Here is a 17,848-nt window from a genome sequence, read left to right on the forward strand (position 1 = left end):
AAAGCCCCTGTTGCTTGTTCATTCACCAGGGGTCAAACAAGCATGTTGATGACCATCTCCCAAAATAAGAAGTTTAGTGGCACTGCTAATTAATATACTGTACTTTCTGGACGGGATGAGTTCCTTAATAACTTTGACCCACATAAAAATACATAGGTAAATGAAAGTGGAGATGTCATTATGGCATTTTGCTCGTCCAGTGACCTTTATTTAACCAGATAAATTCTGCAGGGAAGAAAACTGTGTTTTAATTTTCTAACGCGTTTTAAAACTACACAACAAGCGACGAGCCAATACATTAAAGTGCACAGAACATTGCTTACCTTACTTTTAAACTCAACTTTTCAGCTGCCCTGCCTATTCATGGTTTCGTGATTTGAGGTCACGTTTTGCACTTTGTTCCCACGAACGCAGACACTGTGGGCATGCGGGCAGATGCAACCATTCTCATTAACAAAGGGCAAGGAAAATCGGGATCCCCTTTCTATACCTCACCAATAGGGTTAGTTAATGATCCACCCACCACAATAAATAAATAACATAATAATAATAATAACAATAATAATAAAACAATGTTTCAATGGTGGTTCTCTTTGCTTTAGAGTGTTCGCAGAATAAGAGTTTGTGTTGACTGATTTTTGTCAATAATAAGTACCTTCAATTAACTGATTATTTTCAGCAGTAAGAAGTATTTTAACTGTAACATCGAGTCATTTAGGCACTATAATCTTATTTATGTTGTTATTAGGTCTAAAGCACAGATTGTACCAATTACAGAGCAGAATTCAGAATCAAACTGGGTACAGGTGCTGTCTGTACGGTGTAAAAGCTGAGCCACTTGCAGAAATTCGGGGGCGACCAGTGCTCGTCATCAGTACCCCTATAAGTAAAGGAGGGGGGAGTAGAGCTAGTGTGATGGGGAGCTGACAGCCAGCTCTCGGTGAGTGAGTGAGAGAGCTGCTAGTGTGCCTCTGTGTTTGTCGTGTGTGTATGTCAGTGTGCGCCTGTGTGTGGGCAGGAAAGGAGGGAGCTGGGCTGGCACTGAAACACGATTAAGCGTTCTCCTCCCGTATCTTTCAGTTTCAACCAAAGGCAGTAAGTAGAGGGATGAGGACCAAGAGCTCCGAGTATCTGCTCCTCTTCCAAAGCCTACGGTGGCGCTAAACCCCACACTGAAGCCGCACAACCGGCAGCGAACGGGGTCGGAGTCAACCAACGGCACATTGGAGCGGAGAGTGTCCCTAAGAACGGGCGCAGTCGGGCGCGCAACTGGAGGGTACATCCGGACCTGTGGATTATTTATCAGGGCAAGAAACCAGACGCAGACTAGTTTTTTTTTTTTTTTACTTAAACTTAATTTCTAGAGGGGGTGGGTGGGGCGTTTATGCGCAAAATTGCACCAAAGGAGGATCTGCCACAGCGATTACCTTAAGTGTAAATATAAAGAACAAGGGTGTCAGTGAGCGCTTGATGGCCGGAGGAGCTATCTGTGGGTGCGGGCAGCAACAGTTTGGCGGAGCCCGGTGCTGCTTGCCATGATAGCCGATGCAGGCAACAAACATTCTCGCAAGGCATCTGCAGCCGGAGCATGAACGGCCGCCAGCAGCCCAGCTTGCCCAAACCCGACTCTTCCTTCTCTTCCTCCGCCTCCTCCTCCGTTTATGTCCCCAAGATGGAAGCGGTCATCATCCCCATGTCGGCCGACGTGCCGTGCGACAGCAATGGGCAGCGGATGTGGTGGGCCTTCCTCGCCTCCTCCATGGTCACCTTCTTTGGGGGACTGTTCATTATCCTACTCTGGAGGACCCTGAAATACTTGTGGACTGTCTGTTGTCACTGCAACATCAAAAACAAGGTGAGTGTATTTTGTAGCTTTCCCATCAGTCCGCTGTGGTTTCAAGTAATTTTATTCTAGGATGCTGCTAATGTATGCATCCTTGTCATTTCTAAAACATACAGGTATATTTAAACAGGCAGGGAAATGTATGCCTCCTTGTCATTTCTAACACATGAAGGTAGATTTAAACCGACGGAGAATTGTACTCGTCGTTTAATGATTATATAAGGTAAATGTAGGGGACACTAAGTTGTCTAAGGCAGGCTAGTCTGTAACTAAGTTTTCGCATATGCAATTTTGGAGAAATAGAGTTTCACCTAATTTATCGTGATTATGAACTCATATGTAATTGTTATATTAATAACCCATTTGGTGATGCCAAAACACGTTTTTATGAGTAGTTTGGTACACAAGTTTGCCTCCACAAATTGCCCGTCTAGGTTTGGATTAAACCTGCACCATACAAGCAGTGAGTGCAAGGAGCTTATGGTATGTCTGTCCTTCTGTCAGGAGAGCATTATGCCGTGACTTTTGCCATGAGACAAAAGGCTGTAATTGTGACTTAATAAAACACAGAGACATCTGAGCTACAAGTATGGGTTAACACAGCAGCTGTTAAGGCAGCCGTGTAGCTGGCGCAGTGTCTGCATGCATGCAGTATTGAGGACTGGGTCACAGATCTGCCGTCAGCTCTCTTGATGCCTACCTATATATAGCCAGTTGTGTGTGCAGCGCCGGTGGGGTTAACATTTCCCTGTGTTTGTTGTACACTGGGTATTATATTTGCTCCAGTTACAACGTATAGGAATAGACGTGTGTGTGTGTGTGTTGGGGGGGGGGGGGGGGCTGTAAATTCTTAGAGCTTTCTGTTACCAGATTAGCAGCACTTTCAGCTCTTCAGCACACATACAAATAACTATGTGCAGTTTCCAGATCATTTTCCCTTCATGGAGGCTGGCTGGAGGATAATGCTTTGTTCTATTAACTGTATTTTTTATTTTTTAATATTTCTATTTTTTTTTCTGCGATGTCGAAGGTATGTTGTTTACCTGGATAGTAACAATCTTAACTACAGCATTAGATGCAATGTGCTATAAGCGCCACACTGTTAAACATAATTTCCCCCATTAAATTGAATACTGGCCGTGCATAATAAATTAATCCCAATTGTATAAAGAAGGTAAACAGGCTACTTGACGTTTGCTTTTTTTTTCACCTCAGAAAAGGGGTAAGTGGGGTAATCCTTCCTAGCCGCCCCACGACCAATTTAATGACTGTAGATTAGAGTGCGATGAAGGACTTGGCTGATTGATGGTCCTCTTGCCACCTCTTGTATTGTTTGGATCTGAGGAGTCGCAATAACATATGCGCTGGATCTTCCTGGCAGCACACAGGAGGAATCCTTTCAACACGGTTGCTATGGGTTGCTATGGCTGCGCCTGACGTCGCTGGAGAAGGTTTCCTTGCCATTAGAAGTAGATTATTATGTATTAAGGTCAACGTTATGGGGGTTTATAGACTCTTACCCCAACAAATAAGTCGTTATTACACACATACTGTTTTCTCCATTCAGCAGGCACATCCCCTCACTAGAATTTGCCCTCGGTGGCAAAATTTTTATGTTGCCACAGTATGCCATGCAGTGTTATGATTTTGAAAACAGAATGGCCATATGTTAACACATCGTTAATCTCAAAGCAGAGTGGAGGACGCCTTTGAAGGCAGAATGATCAACAATACACGAAAATAAACACTGTCAATTGCTCCTTTTATTTTCCAAGTTCCATGTTTTTAGTTGTTGACATAGTGTAATTGATGCGCTCTTCGCCATTGCTAAACCACCTGACGTTACTAGTTAAATATATAGTGTTCCAATAATTACAAAGGAAAACACACCATATTTGTAAAAAAAATGATCTCACGATGACTGGGGTGGGGGAGCAGAAGCACTCTTAATTTGTTCAGCGTTGCAGCTGACAACATCAGAGTGCCTTCACCAAAGTAAATAAATGTAATTCAAAGCATTAGTTTATCTACGTTTTGCCCTCTCTTTTGTCTTAAATATAGATTGGTTTTATGAATTACATCTTTCTAATTAACTATAACCGTCTGCTATATATCTGCCGTTCAGATTATTTTGTAGTGGTGTGCATTAAAATGCATAACTAAATGCCATTTTCTTATATATCGTATACACACACATTTTAAATACTGTAGTCTCTCCTGTTTAACTTGACTACTATATGGAAATCTGAGTTTTGGAGTCTGACTCAGGATGAGTATGAATATACGGTGATGGATTTCTCCTGGGATAGGAATACTTATATTTACTACACAACATCTTACATAATTCTGTTGCAGTACCTTTGTGACACTGGATTCCATCCCACAGGGCTGTGATGTTGTAAAGTTGTAAACTAGTAATACATCCTGATCACGAAGTGCTGTGCTTCAAACTTTGGGAAAAAACACAATAATAGTTTATACATGATGTATGAAAACTGCAGTTGCTGTGCAACTCTTCAAAGTGACAAGGCAACAGTGACTTGTTCTGTAACTTACAGATATTGCATCTGGTTTTGCTGCTAGTAACAATACTTGCTCAGGTAATATTTTCTGCAATTTCAAACTGCTCATTCAAGGAAGAGTTGCAAAAGCTCATGAATATGTTTTAATATAAAATAATTTTTAATTATTTTATTGACCTCACCCTCATATATGCACCAAACAAACAAGGATACATTTTAAGACATAGTTTTCGGGCTACATGGTTTTAGAGATGACAGAAACGGTATCGAATAGGAAAGAAAACAATCAAAAATAAGTCAGATGTTCAGAGGGCACCATTGCACTGATTAGTGATTGTACTTACCTGAAGTGTTGGACTGAGCTCTGGAGATCAAGTGTTGGAAGAAAAAAAAAAAAACAGACAGAAAGAGGAAGACAACTAAGAATGTAGGGCTAGTAAGCCTCAGTAATTATTATGGAAATATAAAATTACCTCAAACCTAAATAAAAGACTGGAAAGCAGTATTTTCCAGACGTACATACAAAAGGGAGCATATAGCTGCAAATTAATCTAGAAAGGTAATGCATTTTAAGCAGAATATGCAGTGAGTTTGCTGAAACAGTGATGGCTGCACAGAACATTCCTTCAGTGGAGGTAAACACAGCAAAATAAATGGTGAGTGTGCCTGAAACATGCATGGATATATATATATATATATATATATATATATATATATATATATATACCATAGCAGAAAGGCATGGAGGAAATATCAGGCAATGCAATAAACAGGCTGTGCAGTGGTGGGACTGGCAGTAAACAGGGTGTATAGTGATAATACCAGCAGTAAGCATGGTGTACTGCAGTTGTGCCAGCAGTTAACAAGGTGTGAAGTGAGCACCGGCAGTAAATATTATGTGCAGTGACAGTATCAGCAGTTATAAGGGTGCACTGCAATGGTACCAGCAAACAGTATGTGCAGTGACATTACCAGCAATAAAGCATGTCTACTGTGATGGTGCCAGCAGTTAACAGTACCAGAAGTAAATAGGGTATAGTGCAATGGTAGCAGTAACATTATTTTCAGTAAGTATCCTAGCAGAAAATAGGGTGTATAGTGACAGTACCGCAGTAAAGTGAGTGTACTGTGGTGGTACTAGCAATTAATGTATGCAGCGACTGTGCTACCAGTAAACAAGCTGTGTGGTGACAGTACCAAACAGTACCAACATTAATCAGGCTGTACGGTGATAGTACCATCACTAAACAGGTTATGCAGTGGTGGCACCAACAATAAACAGAGTGTGCACTGACAATACTAACAGTGAAAAGGATGTGTAGGGACAGTAAAACAGTAAACAGGGTAATAAAGAAAGTGTACAGTGGTGGTATCAGGAGTAAACAGAGTATGCATTGACAGTATCAGCCGTAAACAGGGTGAGTAGTAACAGTAAGAGCAGTAAACAGGGTATATGTTAACAGTACAGCAGCAAACAGGGTGTGTAGTGAAAGTACCAGCATTTAATTAGGTGTGCAATGGTTTTGCCATTAGTAAAAATGGTATGCTGTGATGGTAGCAAACTGGGTGAGTAGTCACACTACAAGCAGTAAATGGATTGTGTAAAGTTGGTCCCAGAAATAAACAGGGTATGTTGTGGTGGTGCCAGCAGTAAACAGGGTGTGTAGAGACAGTAATGGCTGAAAATAGGGCATCATTGACAGTATCAGTAGTACGAATGGTGTGAAGTGGCACTACAGGTGTGCTTTGGCAGTACCAGTAATAAACACTGAAAGCAGTAGTTAGGATGTGCTTTGGCAGTACCAGTAATAAATAATAAATGCTGCAAGCAGTAGATAGGGTGTGCTTTGGTAGTACCAGTAATAAATGCTGCAAGCAGTAGATAGGGTGTGCTTTGGCAGTACCAGCAATAAATGCTGCAAGCAGTAGCTAGGGTGTGCTTTGGCAGTACCAGTAATAAATGCTGCAAGCGGTAGACAGGGTGTGCTTTGGCAGTACCAGTAATAAATGCTGCAAGCAGTAGATAGGGTTTAATTTGGCAGTACAAGTGTTAAGCAGGGTGTCAGTGGCACCACAACCAGTAAACGATTAGCACTGGGAGATCACATATTAAACAGAATTTTCACACTAAACACATTAAATAGGTTATGAAATGACAGTATAAACAGTAAACAGGGTGTATACTGGCAAAAACAAAAACTAAACTTTGCCGAAAGAACAACACACCTTACTCTCTTACTATGAGTATTATGTCTGTTTGTACTGTAATGGGAATGATGGGGCAGAAAAAGTGCTTTCATTCCTGATGTCCTGCTGAGCAGCATTCTCAGGAGTCCAGGTAAACCCCTCACAAAATATGCCACAAGATCTGCACCCCCTGAAAAGCAGTTTCTGACAGGAATCTTTTCATATTGGCTATATAGTTCAAGATGTTTTCTGATTAACAAACAAACTAGTAAATAAGCAAATGGGATAAACATGTATCCAATACTGTAAAGAATAAGCATATGTCTGCAGTAATAGAAAAGAGATATAATGAGATGGCAATAGTACAGAGCATGATTGTTCCTGCAGTTGCACACTAGACATGTGAATGTGTGTCAGGAGAACTTAACAGTATCTTGTGTGGAGTATCTCACCCTGTATCACACAGAGCAAGGCTGTGTGCAAACTATTGGCAGGGTTGTCATTTTACTAATTCCGGCTTACCTAAAATGTTACTGGTAAATCAGCCTTCCTAAGTTACAGCATGGCATAGCTTAGCATGTAGTGCTGAGTGAGGGTGTCACTAAAATGTCACAACTGTACATTTTTTGATGTTATGGAGAGTACACATACTGTCAAAAGATGCTTCCTGCTATTCCATTTGTGTATGGCATTGAATTTTGTTGCTTGAATTAGTTAAAACAATTATAGTTCTTAAGAACATATTATAGGTTCTTACATACAATTTTTATTTAGTGGTGCATGAAAACCCTTACTGCCTTATGAAATGCGCCATGCATACAGCTGGACGGATGTGAGTGGATGGTGGAACATTTTTCTTGTTTGGAAAATAAATATCAGAAAACAGAAGATGGAAAAATTGCAGATGATAGTGCTGTAAATTCCAAGAGCTAGACTTTTATCAGGAACTGTCCTTTTATTTTTATTGTTAAGCATCACAGAGAACAAATACAGACTGTTCAAATATGGCACTTTTGCAAGCAAAAAAAAAAAAGGAGAGAGAGAAGTCAAAACAGAGTAGAGGGAAATGTTACATGTTCACTTGACATACCAGGTGCTTCCTTGACTGCTTATGCGAGCACATCTGCATACAGAAATGTAGAAAATGACTTCTGTTTAAAGATGACATTTTCTCAGAATTTCTCCATATGATCTAATTTAGAAAGCTGTAATTGTTATATTATATAGGAACACATATTTTGAAAGCATATAAAGACTGCTTGACCCACCAGATTTGCAAATATCCCTACGTTCTAGACATGCTTTAGACCAGAAGTGTCCAACAGGTGGGCCTTAGGGCTACAATCTAGCCCAGCAAAGTATTTTACCTGGCCCTTGGTATGTCCTATAACAAACTGTTTTGATTGGGTAGATATATGTTGGACATGGTAATGTGGCCCACTAAACCTTGCCAAGTGGCCCCTGAACTTTGTAGTAAATGGCCCCCTTGAGCCGTAAAGGTTGTACATCCATGCTTTAGACCCTACTTAACCATCAGAGCTTCTGGCTTTTTAATTTCTCCCATTGTAACAGTGTCTGTATCACAAAATATTGAATTTTATCACTGTTTGTGAAACACCACTTCTTCAGGAGTGCTATGCCTGTCATCTGTTTTTCATTCCATGAGCTAGCAATTCCTTGTATTGTCTTTAAATCTTCTCTATAGTACATTGAGATTATGTCTGCTTCTTCTCGTTTCATTGTTTTTTTTTTTAATGGTGCCATCCTTGTGATCATTTGAACTTTGTGGGCTCTGTGGAGAAAGATGCATTTTAGTTACTTCCATCTGTCATATCTGTCCTTTTTCCATTCTTTAAGGCTGTGTGTCCATTTAATCTCTTATATTTTTGCTTTGTTTGGCTTCTGGATACTCTGTTGTTGTTATTAATCTAAAATATACAAATTAACATAATGGGTAAAATACAAATTAATATTTACAAAGAGTGATGTGCCAATTTTCTAGTGTACAAACTAATTTGCAGTGAGATATTAACATTTATAAAAGCTACATTGCAGATGCTTACATCTTTTTTCTTTCTTTTTTTGATAACTGTAGTATAAGCAAAATGTATGAGCAAAGAACAGGATTTGTTGGAAAATAAGTTAACATAGCATTAATACTTCATCTTTTTGTATTGAGTGTTAGACTATGTATGGTGTATATGGGATGGGGCTTAATTCAGATTATCACAACTGTATGCTTGGTTGAAATGGGGGAGAGAGGGAGAGAGAGAGAAAGAATTCCAGTTATACCAATGAGTGCAGTGTTCCCCTTGCTCAGTGATTTCCCAAGATGCAATGTATTAGCATGGAGTCTGGTCTCTGTAACCTGTATGCTTTAGCCATTATATTCTGTTTCAGAGTTCTGATAAATATGGATGTAGCAAAGGTTTGACTTATCTCAGCCATTATACCTAGCAACAATAAATGAGGCCACGATACTAAGTCTGTTACCTCATCCATGTATTATTTATTCATGGGTCTTCTAGTGTAGCCTGCTGTATTGAACATGACGCCAGGTGACAGGCAGAAAGAGCTAGCTATAGAAAATAAATTAAAGGATGCTAAGAAAGTTGACACCAGTTTTGTTTTCAAGATGCTTTGGTAACATATATGTAGTACTGTAACACTATTTTTCTTAATTTATGAGTGACGTCTGGATGTGAAACATGCATATGTGCATGTGTTTGTGTGAGTGTATGAGTGTTTATCTCTATATTAAGCTTTATTTTTGTACTTTCTTCACCTTCCTTCATTTTCTTTTCCTGTGTTTGCTTTCTTCTCTGTAATGTTATTTTTACAACTTACTTTATTCTCTTGTACTATTCATTATTATTTTTAAGTATTATTTTATTTTGTTAACTGTACCTGCAATAAATTTCCCCCTTATAGGTGGCTTTTTTATGTAAGGTACTAAAAAAAATCTCGAGTACATCAAACCAAAACATTCACATTTACACAAATCCCTGTGGTGGTGTTCTCTTATTCATAACATTTTCTGCAATATCATTGTTGTTATATTTTACAAGTGAATAAAACGTAACTCATAAACCAAATAAAATAAAAAAATCCAGGCCACAAACGTAGGTGCAGAATCCTTTATAAATCCACAAATAATACACAGATGAGCACTTTCGTCTGATCACAAGACTTCTTCAGATGAAAGCACCAGTGCTACATACAACCTTATATAGTTAAAAACAATTAACACCAATTAAGCATTTTAAAAAGACATCCCCATTAAAATGCACTGTCTCAAAATATTAGTATAATACAAAAGCTCATATGCAAATATATAAATGTAATACATTAAAATAAAATACAATAAAATGCTGAATTCAAATACTTTCTGCTTTTGTCAGTAATATAGATTTTATACTTATATAGTCATTAAGACCAGGTGGAACATTAGATTTTAGCCTAAGCTGCCATCTAAGTTCCTTATTCAGCAAAGCATTTTTCAAGTCCCCCCTTCCCTATATTGGTGTTCCTTAATAATGTCAATAATACCAAACTTGTAACCACCAAAGAAAGAACATAGTAAGCTGTGTTTAAATAAAGCACTAGTCTCTTTGTGTGTCCTAATGTCGTACAGATGTTCGTAAATACGATCTTTAAATGATCTTTCTGTTTTTCCTATATAGAATGCACAACAATTTGTGCATACAGCCATATAAACCAACATTTTTGTTTTACAATTTCCTTTGCAAAATCTAACTATGCTTTTCAGACCATTGTTCATCATAATTCTTTCTTCACAATAAATGAAGGAGCTAACGCTGCAACTGCCACAAGGGGCAGTGGCTCTATACTGTATAACTTCTCTATCATTCTGTTCGAACATTCTGTTAAAGTTTCTTCCAACTTTATATGTGAACAAGGGTTGTTCCCCCACTATATTGTGTACATCCTTATTAATTTTAAATAAATTCCAATTTGATCTCACTGTTTGTGTGAATAAGTCTGAAAACATGTTGTATTGTGTGACACAAGCTCCATTAAATGTTTTTCTTTCTTTATCATTATCATGTACAATGTACAAAGGATGTCGCAGTAAAGCCTTATATTTAATACCCCAACCATTATAGACCTCATCCAAAACTTCCCTAATCATACCGATAGGGTACCCTCTTTCCATGAAACCGTTACCTAAAAATATAAATTCCCCTATTAGGTTATCGTAGTCAGACCTAAAAATATAAATTCCCCTATTAGGTTATCGTAGTCAGATGTCATCCTTGCAATTCTCACTGCTTGGCCTTTAATGAGACTTCTTTTTTGTGTTATAGGATGGAAACTACTGTAATGGAGATAGCTGTTACACCAAGTATCCTTCCTGTAGATATTAGATTTAAATCCATTAATAGTTCTAGAAATTGTAACATCCAAGTAATTTATTCTCATGTCATTATGTGTATATGTAAAAGAAAGGAAGGATGTGCAAGAATTCAAGTATTCCATAAACTTCCGTAATGTATCTTGTGTTCCCTTCCACAACACAAATATATCATCCAAAAATCTCAGGTATAGGCTGACATGAGTGAAAAAAGGACAGGTAAATACAAACCTGTTTTCCCATTCCAATATCACTAAGTTTGCATACACCAGAGCACAGGCTGCACCCATCGCAATACCACTAACTTGTTGGTAATACTCTCCTTGAAAATGAGTATAATTAGAGTCAAGTATTACCTCCATAAGTTCCAAAATAAGGGAAATTTTATCCTTTGGTAAAGTAGAAAACTTGTTTAAACTATCACCAAAATATTCATGACCCTCATTTCTAGGGACACAAGTAAAAAGATCTTTCACGTCAATAGTAAGAAAGGTGCAGTCTGTACTCCATAAGTCATTGGTAAGTTTACTTAAAAAATCCCATGAGTCTTTAATAAGATGTGAAGTTTGATTAACTATATCTTTAACATGATGGTCTACAAACACGGCTAGAGGATGAGTTTTGGAATTTTTAGCTGACACTATCGGTCTGAAGGGGGGTTCTATGATGGATTTATGAACTTTAGGCACTCCAAAGATATTAGGAATACATGGGTGTAATTGTCTCAAAAACCGTGTGTTTTATTATCAATTCTGTTTTCTAGACAGTTACTGAAGAACTATATGAAGCATACGCCAAATATAGATGGCAAAAAGGGCATTCGAATTTGACATTAGAGGAAAGGAATTTATTATATGAACTACAGACGCAAAACAATTTTCGTATTATGAAACCTGACAAGGGTGGGGGGAGTGGTTATGTTTAATACTGAGGAGTATAACAACATCATTACTAATATTTTACTAGATACCTCTACATACATCCCCATGTCTAAAAACCAAATTAACGTACCGTATGGTAGAATCGATTCATTATTGGAAGAATATCTACTAGAAAACAGAATTGATAATAAAACACACATTTTTGAGACAATTACACCCATGTATTCCTAATATCTTTGGAGTGCCTAAAGTTCATAAATCCATCATAGAACCCCCCTTCAGACCGATAGTGTCAGCTAAAAATTCCAAAACTCATCCTCTAGCCGTGTTTGTAGACCATCATGTTAAAGATATAGTTAATCAAACTTCACATCTTATTAAAGACTCATGGGATTTTTTAAGTAAACTTACCAATGACTTATGGAGTACAGACTGCACCTTTCTTACTATTGACGTGAAAGATCTTTTTACTTGTGTCCCTAGAAATGAGGGTCATGAATATTTTGGTGATAGTTTAAACAAGTTTTCTACTTTACCAAAGGATAAAATTTCCCTTATTTTGGAACTTATGGAGGTAATACTTGACTCTAATTATACTCATTTTCAAGGAGAGTATTACCAACAAGTTAGTGGTATTGCGATGGGTGCAGCCTGTGCTCTGGTGTATGCAAACTTAGTGATATTGGAATGGGAAAACAGGTTTGTATTTACCTGTCCTTTTTTCACTCATGTCAGCCTATACCTGAGATTTTTGGATGATATATTTGTGTTGTGGAAGGGAACACAAGATACATTACGGAAGTTTATGGAATACTTGAATTCTTGCACATCCTTCCTTTCTTTTACATATACACATAATGACATGAGAATAAATTACTTGGATGTTACAATTTCTAAAACTATTAATGGATTTAAATCTAATATCTACAGGAAGGATACTTGGTGTAACAGCTATCTCCATTATAGTAGTTTCCATCCTATAACACAAAAAAGAAGTCTCATTAAAGGCCAAGCAGTGAGAATTGCAAGGATGACATCTGACTGCGATGACCTAATAGGGGAATTTATATTTTTAGGTAACGGTTTCATGGAAAGAGGGTACCCTATCGGTATGATTAGGGAAGTTTTGGATGAGGTCTATAATGGTTGGGGTATTAAATATAAGGCTTTACTGCGACATCCTTTGTACATTGTACATGATAATGATAAAGAAAGAAAAACATTTAATGGAGCTTGTGTCACACAATACAACATGTTTTCAGACTTTTTCACACAAACAGTGAGATCAAAGTGGAATTTATTTAAAATTAATAAGGATGTACACAATATAGTGGGGGAACAACCCTTGTTCACATATAAAGTTGGAAGAAACTTTAACAGAATGTTCGAACAGAATGATAGAGAAGTTATACAGTATAGAGCCACTGCCCCTTGTGGCAGTTGCAGCGTTTGCTCCTTCATTTATTGTGAAGAAAGAATTATGATGAACAATGGTCTGAAAAGCATAGTTAGATTTTGCAAAGGAAATTGTAAAACAAAAATGTTGGTTTATATGACTGTATGCACAAATTGTTGTGCATTCTATATAGGAAAAACAGAAAGATCATTTAAAGATCGTATTTACGAACATCTGTACGACATTAGGACACACAAAGAGACTAGTGCTTTATTTAAACACAGCTTACTATGTTCTTCCTTTGGTGGTTACAAGTTTGGTATTATTGACATTATTAAGGAACACCAATATAGGGAAGGGGGGACTTGAAAAATGCTTTGCTGAATAAGGAACTTAGATGGCAGCTTAGGCTAAAATCTAATGTTCCACCTGGTCTTAATGACTATATAAGTATAAAATCTATATTACTGACAAAAGCAGAAAGTATTCGAATTCAGCATTTTATTGTATTTTATTTTAATGTATTACGTTTATATATTTGCATATGAGCTTTTGTATTACACTAATATTTTGAGACAGTGCATTTTAATGGGGATGTCTTTTTAAAATGCTTAATTGGTGTTAATTGTTTTTAACTATATAAGGTTGTATGTAGCACTGGTGCTTTCATCTGAAGAAGTCTTGTGATCAGACAAAAGCGCTCATCTGTGTATTATTTGTGGATTTATAAAGGATTCTGCACCTATGTTTGTGGTCTGGATTTTTTATTTTATTTGGTTTATATTTTACAAGTGAGCTGCTTCCACAGATAAAAAAATTGAGAACTCAGAGTATTTAGAATTTACACCTTGTCTGTGTAAGAGCACTTAACAACCTTGTTTATCATTATTGTAGTAATGCTTGGCAGGGTTTGTGTTTCACTGGGATAATGTCGCACCTGGTGCTGCTGAGCTTCGGACCAAAGGCCAAGTGCATAAACAGCCACAGCTGTGTCACAGTCCTACTACAGTACATATCTTGTACTCCATCACTGCTGTGACAAACTGCCTGGCATTGACATTAACCCCCTTTTTCACATTTTGTACATCAGCAGTGACCATAATCTAGAGCTGATGTTCACATTGCCAGGTGGATAGCCCTGCATTCTTGTGTACCGCCCCCCCCCCCCCACAACACATGAACAAGTGCACTCACACCTATGGCAAGTTTTGAACACGTGAAGACATGCAGTCACACCTATGACAAGTTTTGAACACATGAAGACATGCAGTCACACCTATGACAAGTTTTGAACACATGAAGACATGCAGTCACACCTATGACAAGTTTTGAACACATGAAGACATGCAGTCACACCTATGACAAGTTTTGAACACATGAAGACATGCAGTCACACCTATGACAAGTTTTGAACACATGAAGACATGCAGTCACACCTATGACAAGTTTTGAACACATGAAGACATGCAGTCACACCTATGACAAGTTTTGAGTGTCCAGTCCATTCATTGCATGCATTCAAAATGTGGGAGGAAACCAAAGCACCCAGGGAAAACCCATGTGAAAACAGGGAGGACATGCAAACTCTTCACAAAAGCACCCTCACCAAGACTCAAACTAGAGAACCTCTTGCTGTGAGGATACAATGCTACTCACTGTCATAAACTAATCAAAAGTTATCAATCAGCAGTATAAATATTCAAAATTAATTTTTTTGCAATGTTTTGGTATTTTGGTTTGAGGATAACCAGTCATTGTGTAAAATAATAATTTTGTAAAATAGTTCTATAAATATGAAATATTGGAAGCAAAGTGTCATAAAAGATTAAATGACAGCAAAATCAAATTTGTGTTCCTTCAATAAAACATATGCTGAATATTGAACCTGTAAAGCTGCATAGAAGTTAACGTTTGTAACATTTCAATGAACTGCTATTCAGTTTTAACTGTATTATACATTTGGATTATGACCTACTGGACACATTCCTTCTAAATAAAACCATATCCATATATATTTGTAGCTATATGTCACATGGTACTGTACACCTTTGAAACTAATGGAAGGTTTTCTTATTTTTTAATGCACTCAAAAGAACCACATTTTCAGTTAAAATGTCAGCATAACTCATTCATGTAAAGCAGTATGGTGGCTCGAAGTGGTTATTCGTTCTGCTTCTTCTGTTCTGCATCTAGTATTTAGACTTCTCATTGTCTGTGTCACTCTTCTCCATATGGTTTCTTAAAACATGCTGGATCATTGAAAAGTGGCTACTCAAAAGTCAATCTCTCTCACTAGATATATTTTATGTATGGGTGTTTGCCACTTCCACAAAAAAGAAAACATCAAACTGCAAGTGGTTGTGCACAAATGTTCAACCCCCAACCAATCAAAAACATAACAAAACAAAGCTAACAAACATTTTTTTGCAAGGTGCAAGGCCCTCTTATCCCTCTTCACATGGGGAGCTGTGCACCCCCCATAACCATGCTAATTATATATACCAATTCTGCGATTGTACTACAGTAGAGAAGGCAAATTCCCCAAACCGTGCAGTACAGCAATCTAACACAGAAGTAAAAGACAATACGTGCGCTTAGCTGTTTTTCAATCATACAAGCTGGCTTTTTTTCTTTTTAAGAAAAAAATCAACAAAAGTAATGTCAAGGTGGATGTGTTTTATTTTATTTGTGTTTTTTTTTCACTTATCCCAGCCTTATGACCTCCCAAGTTGTTGCTGAAAATGGTATGAAAAGGACCAATACATTTAGAAAAAAATGATATAGGGTGGTGTAGTGGTGCAGTGGTTAATGTCATCTGACAGCAAGAAGTTCTGCAGTTCAATTCACAACTGGGGTATCTTCTGTGTGAAGTCTGTATGTTCTCCCTGTGTTTGTTTGGGTTTGCTCTGGTTTCTTCCCACATTCCAAAGATATATGTCTGGAGTGTTTTACCTTGGCTGAAAATGGACTCTGCCCCAATCAGACTTTCCTGGTAAACAAAATGTTTAATAAATAAAAATATCAATAAAATATTTTGTTGTTATAAATTATAGTAAAATAGCCATCCACCAGATAAAATACTGCTGTTATTTTGCCAAGCAGTAGGGTGGTACCGTGTTGAAAATGATAGTGAAAAACACAGGAACCCTGACCTGGGAAAAAACTCCATATTGAAAAGCCTCAGTATGGAGTTATAAAGATATGACCTTTACTTAAAACTACTAAATTATTGCTATAAACATACCTCTCAACCTTTTAGCGGAATACATTTGGACAAAGTATAAAATAATTGGGGGTCAAAGGTGCAAAAATAGTGATATATTTTAAACATTGCTCTTATAAATTTAGAAAGTCGATAGAATAACAAGATTTGTGTTAGTATACATTGTGTGAAGGATACGAAGTATGAAACTCAGATGTATGTTACCATTTTGGGACTTCACTCCCCAGTGATTTGCCAGAAAATCACAAATGTTGTGAAAAGCAACCCAAAAATATACAACAAAAATCTGGATGTTCTGCAAAAGTCTAGATAGTTGAGAGTTACGGCTATGAAACTGTTTTAAATTTTAGGTACACATTTTCGTGAAAGAAACATCTAGTTTAAGGCTAGAAATCTGGAAACTTTTATTAGGCTGTTGATTTAAGAAGTTAACATCAAATGTAAAGACATTTATTATCTTTGTTCCTGTGTGCATTTTTCCCTCATTTTCACAACTGATCTTCATGCATGGGAGTACAGGAGGGGAGAGACAGAGAAAAAGATTAGAGAGATAAGATATGCAGATCACAAGATAGAATGAGGTGTATTTGTAGGTTTGGGTGGAAGGCCAATTTCACTTCAGTGTTCATGTAAGACTGTTATGGATTTTGTTATAAACTCTTAAGATTTACTTTTTCAAAATGTAGGGTAGTGTGTATATATATATATATATATATATAGACACACATTTCATACACACACACACACACACATACACACACAAACATAATATATATATATATATATATATATATATACATATATATATATATATATATATATATATATATATATATATATATATATATATATATAAACTGTTATAGTTTTTTATTGCAGGTTCAGTTTGTCAAATTATGTAATGGTCGAAGTTCGTTATAACAGCCATGACATAATATAAGGATGTTTGCTCTTTCTTCAAGTTTGTGCAATGCTGGAGTCAGTATATTTAGTTTCTGGGGGTGTTGGGGGAGCCCCCATATCAACATTTGTTTTTAGTTTTAATTTTTGGTAAGTGCAAGTGTAACCTATGGGTTTATGTTTGCAATACTTTTTTTGTGATGATTTTTGTGGAGATTAATCTTTGACAAGTTTGTTCAGTGTTTTGTGTTTCAATCAAGTCATCGACAATTATTCATTATAAACTCATATAGACAGACAGATATAGAGACTGAAGTTATACCAGTATTTTATGCAGGAGTAGTTGTTTTTACATAGTAAAATCTGCATGAAACCTGCATCATTAAACCTGGCTCAACAATAACACTTGCATCTGAAGGTGAACACCAGGGAAGTTGTCCTTTTCCTTGTGACATAGTGATGTTAGTGTTGATTAGATTAGAGAGTTTATGGAGGGAAAATCCCCTCTTTTATAACAGTGC

At 37.1% G+C, this 17,848-nt stretch overlaps 1 protein-coding gene across 1 annotated transcript in view; it reads left to right on the forward strand.

Moving 5' to 3' along the window:
• The first annotated feature begins 975 nt into the window (after positions 1–975).
• LOC122788627 (calcium-activated potassium channel subunit alpha-1-like) overlaps positions 976–17,848 on the forward strand; it is a 1,046,967-nt gene continuing 1,030,094 nt past the window's right edge. Inside the window, exon 1 of the mRNA XM_044055525.1 lies at positions 976–1,855. Within this exon, the coding sequence (XP_043911460.1) occupies positions 1,589–1,855 (267 nt within the window). The 5' untranslated portion in view covers positions 976–1,588. The remainder of the gene's footprint in view (positions 1,856–17,848) is intronic.

The sequence above is a fragment of the Protopterus annectens genome, chromosome 14.part0, assembly GCF_019279795.1.
Source record: "Protopterus annectens isolate FY-2018-M chromosome 14.part0, PAN1.0, whole genome shotgun sequence".
Taxonomy (NCBI): Eukaryota; Metazoa; Chordata; order Ceratodontiformes; family Protopteridae; genus Protopterus; species Protopterus annectens.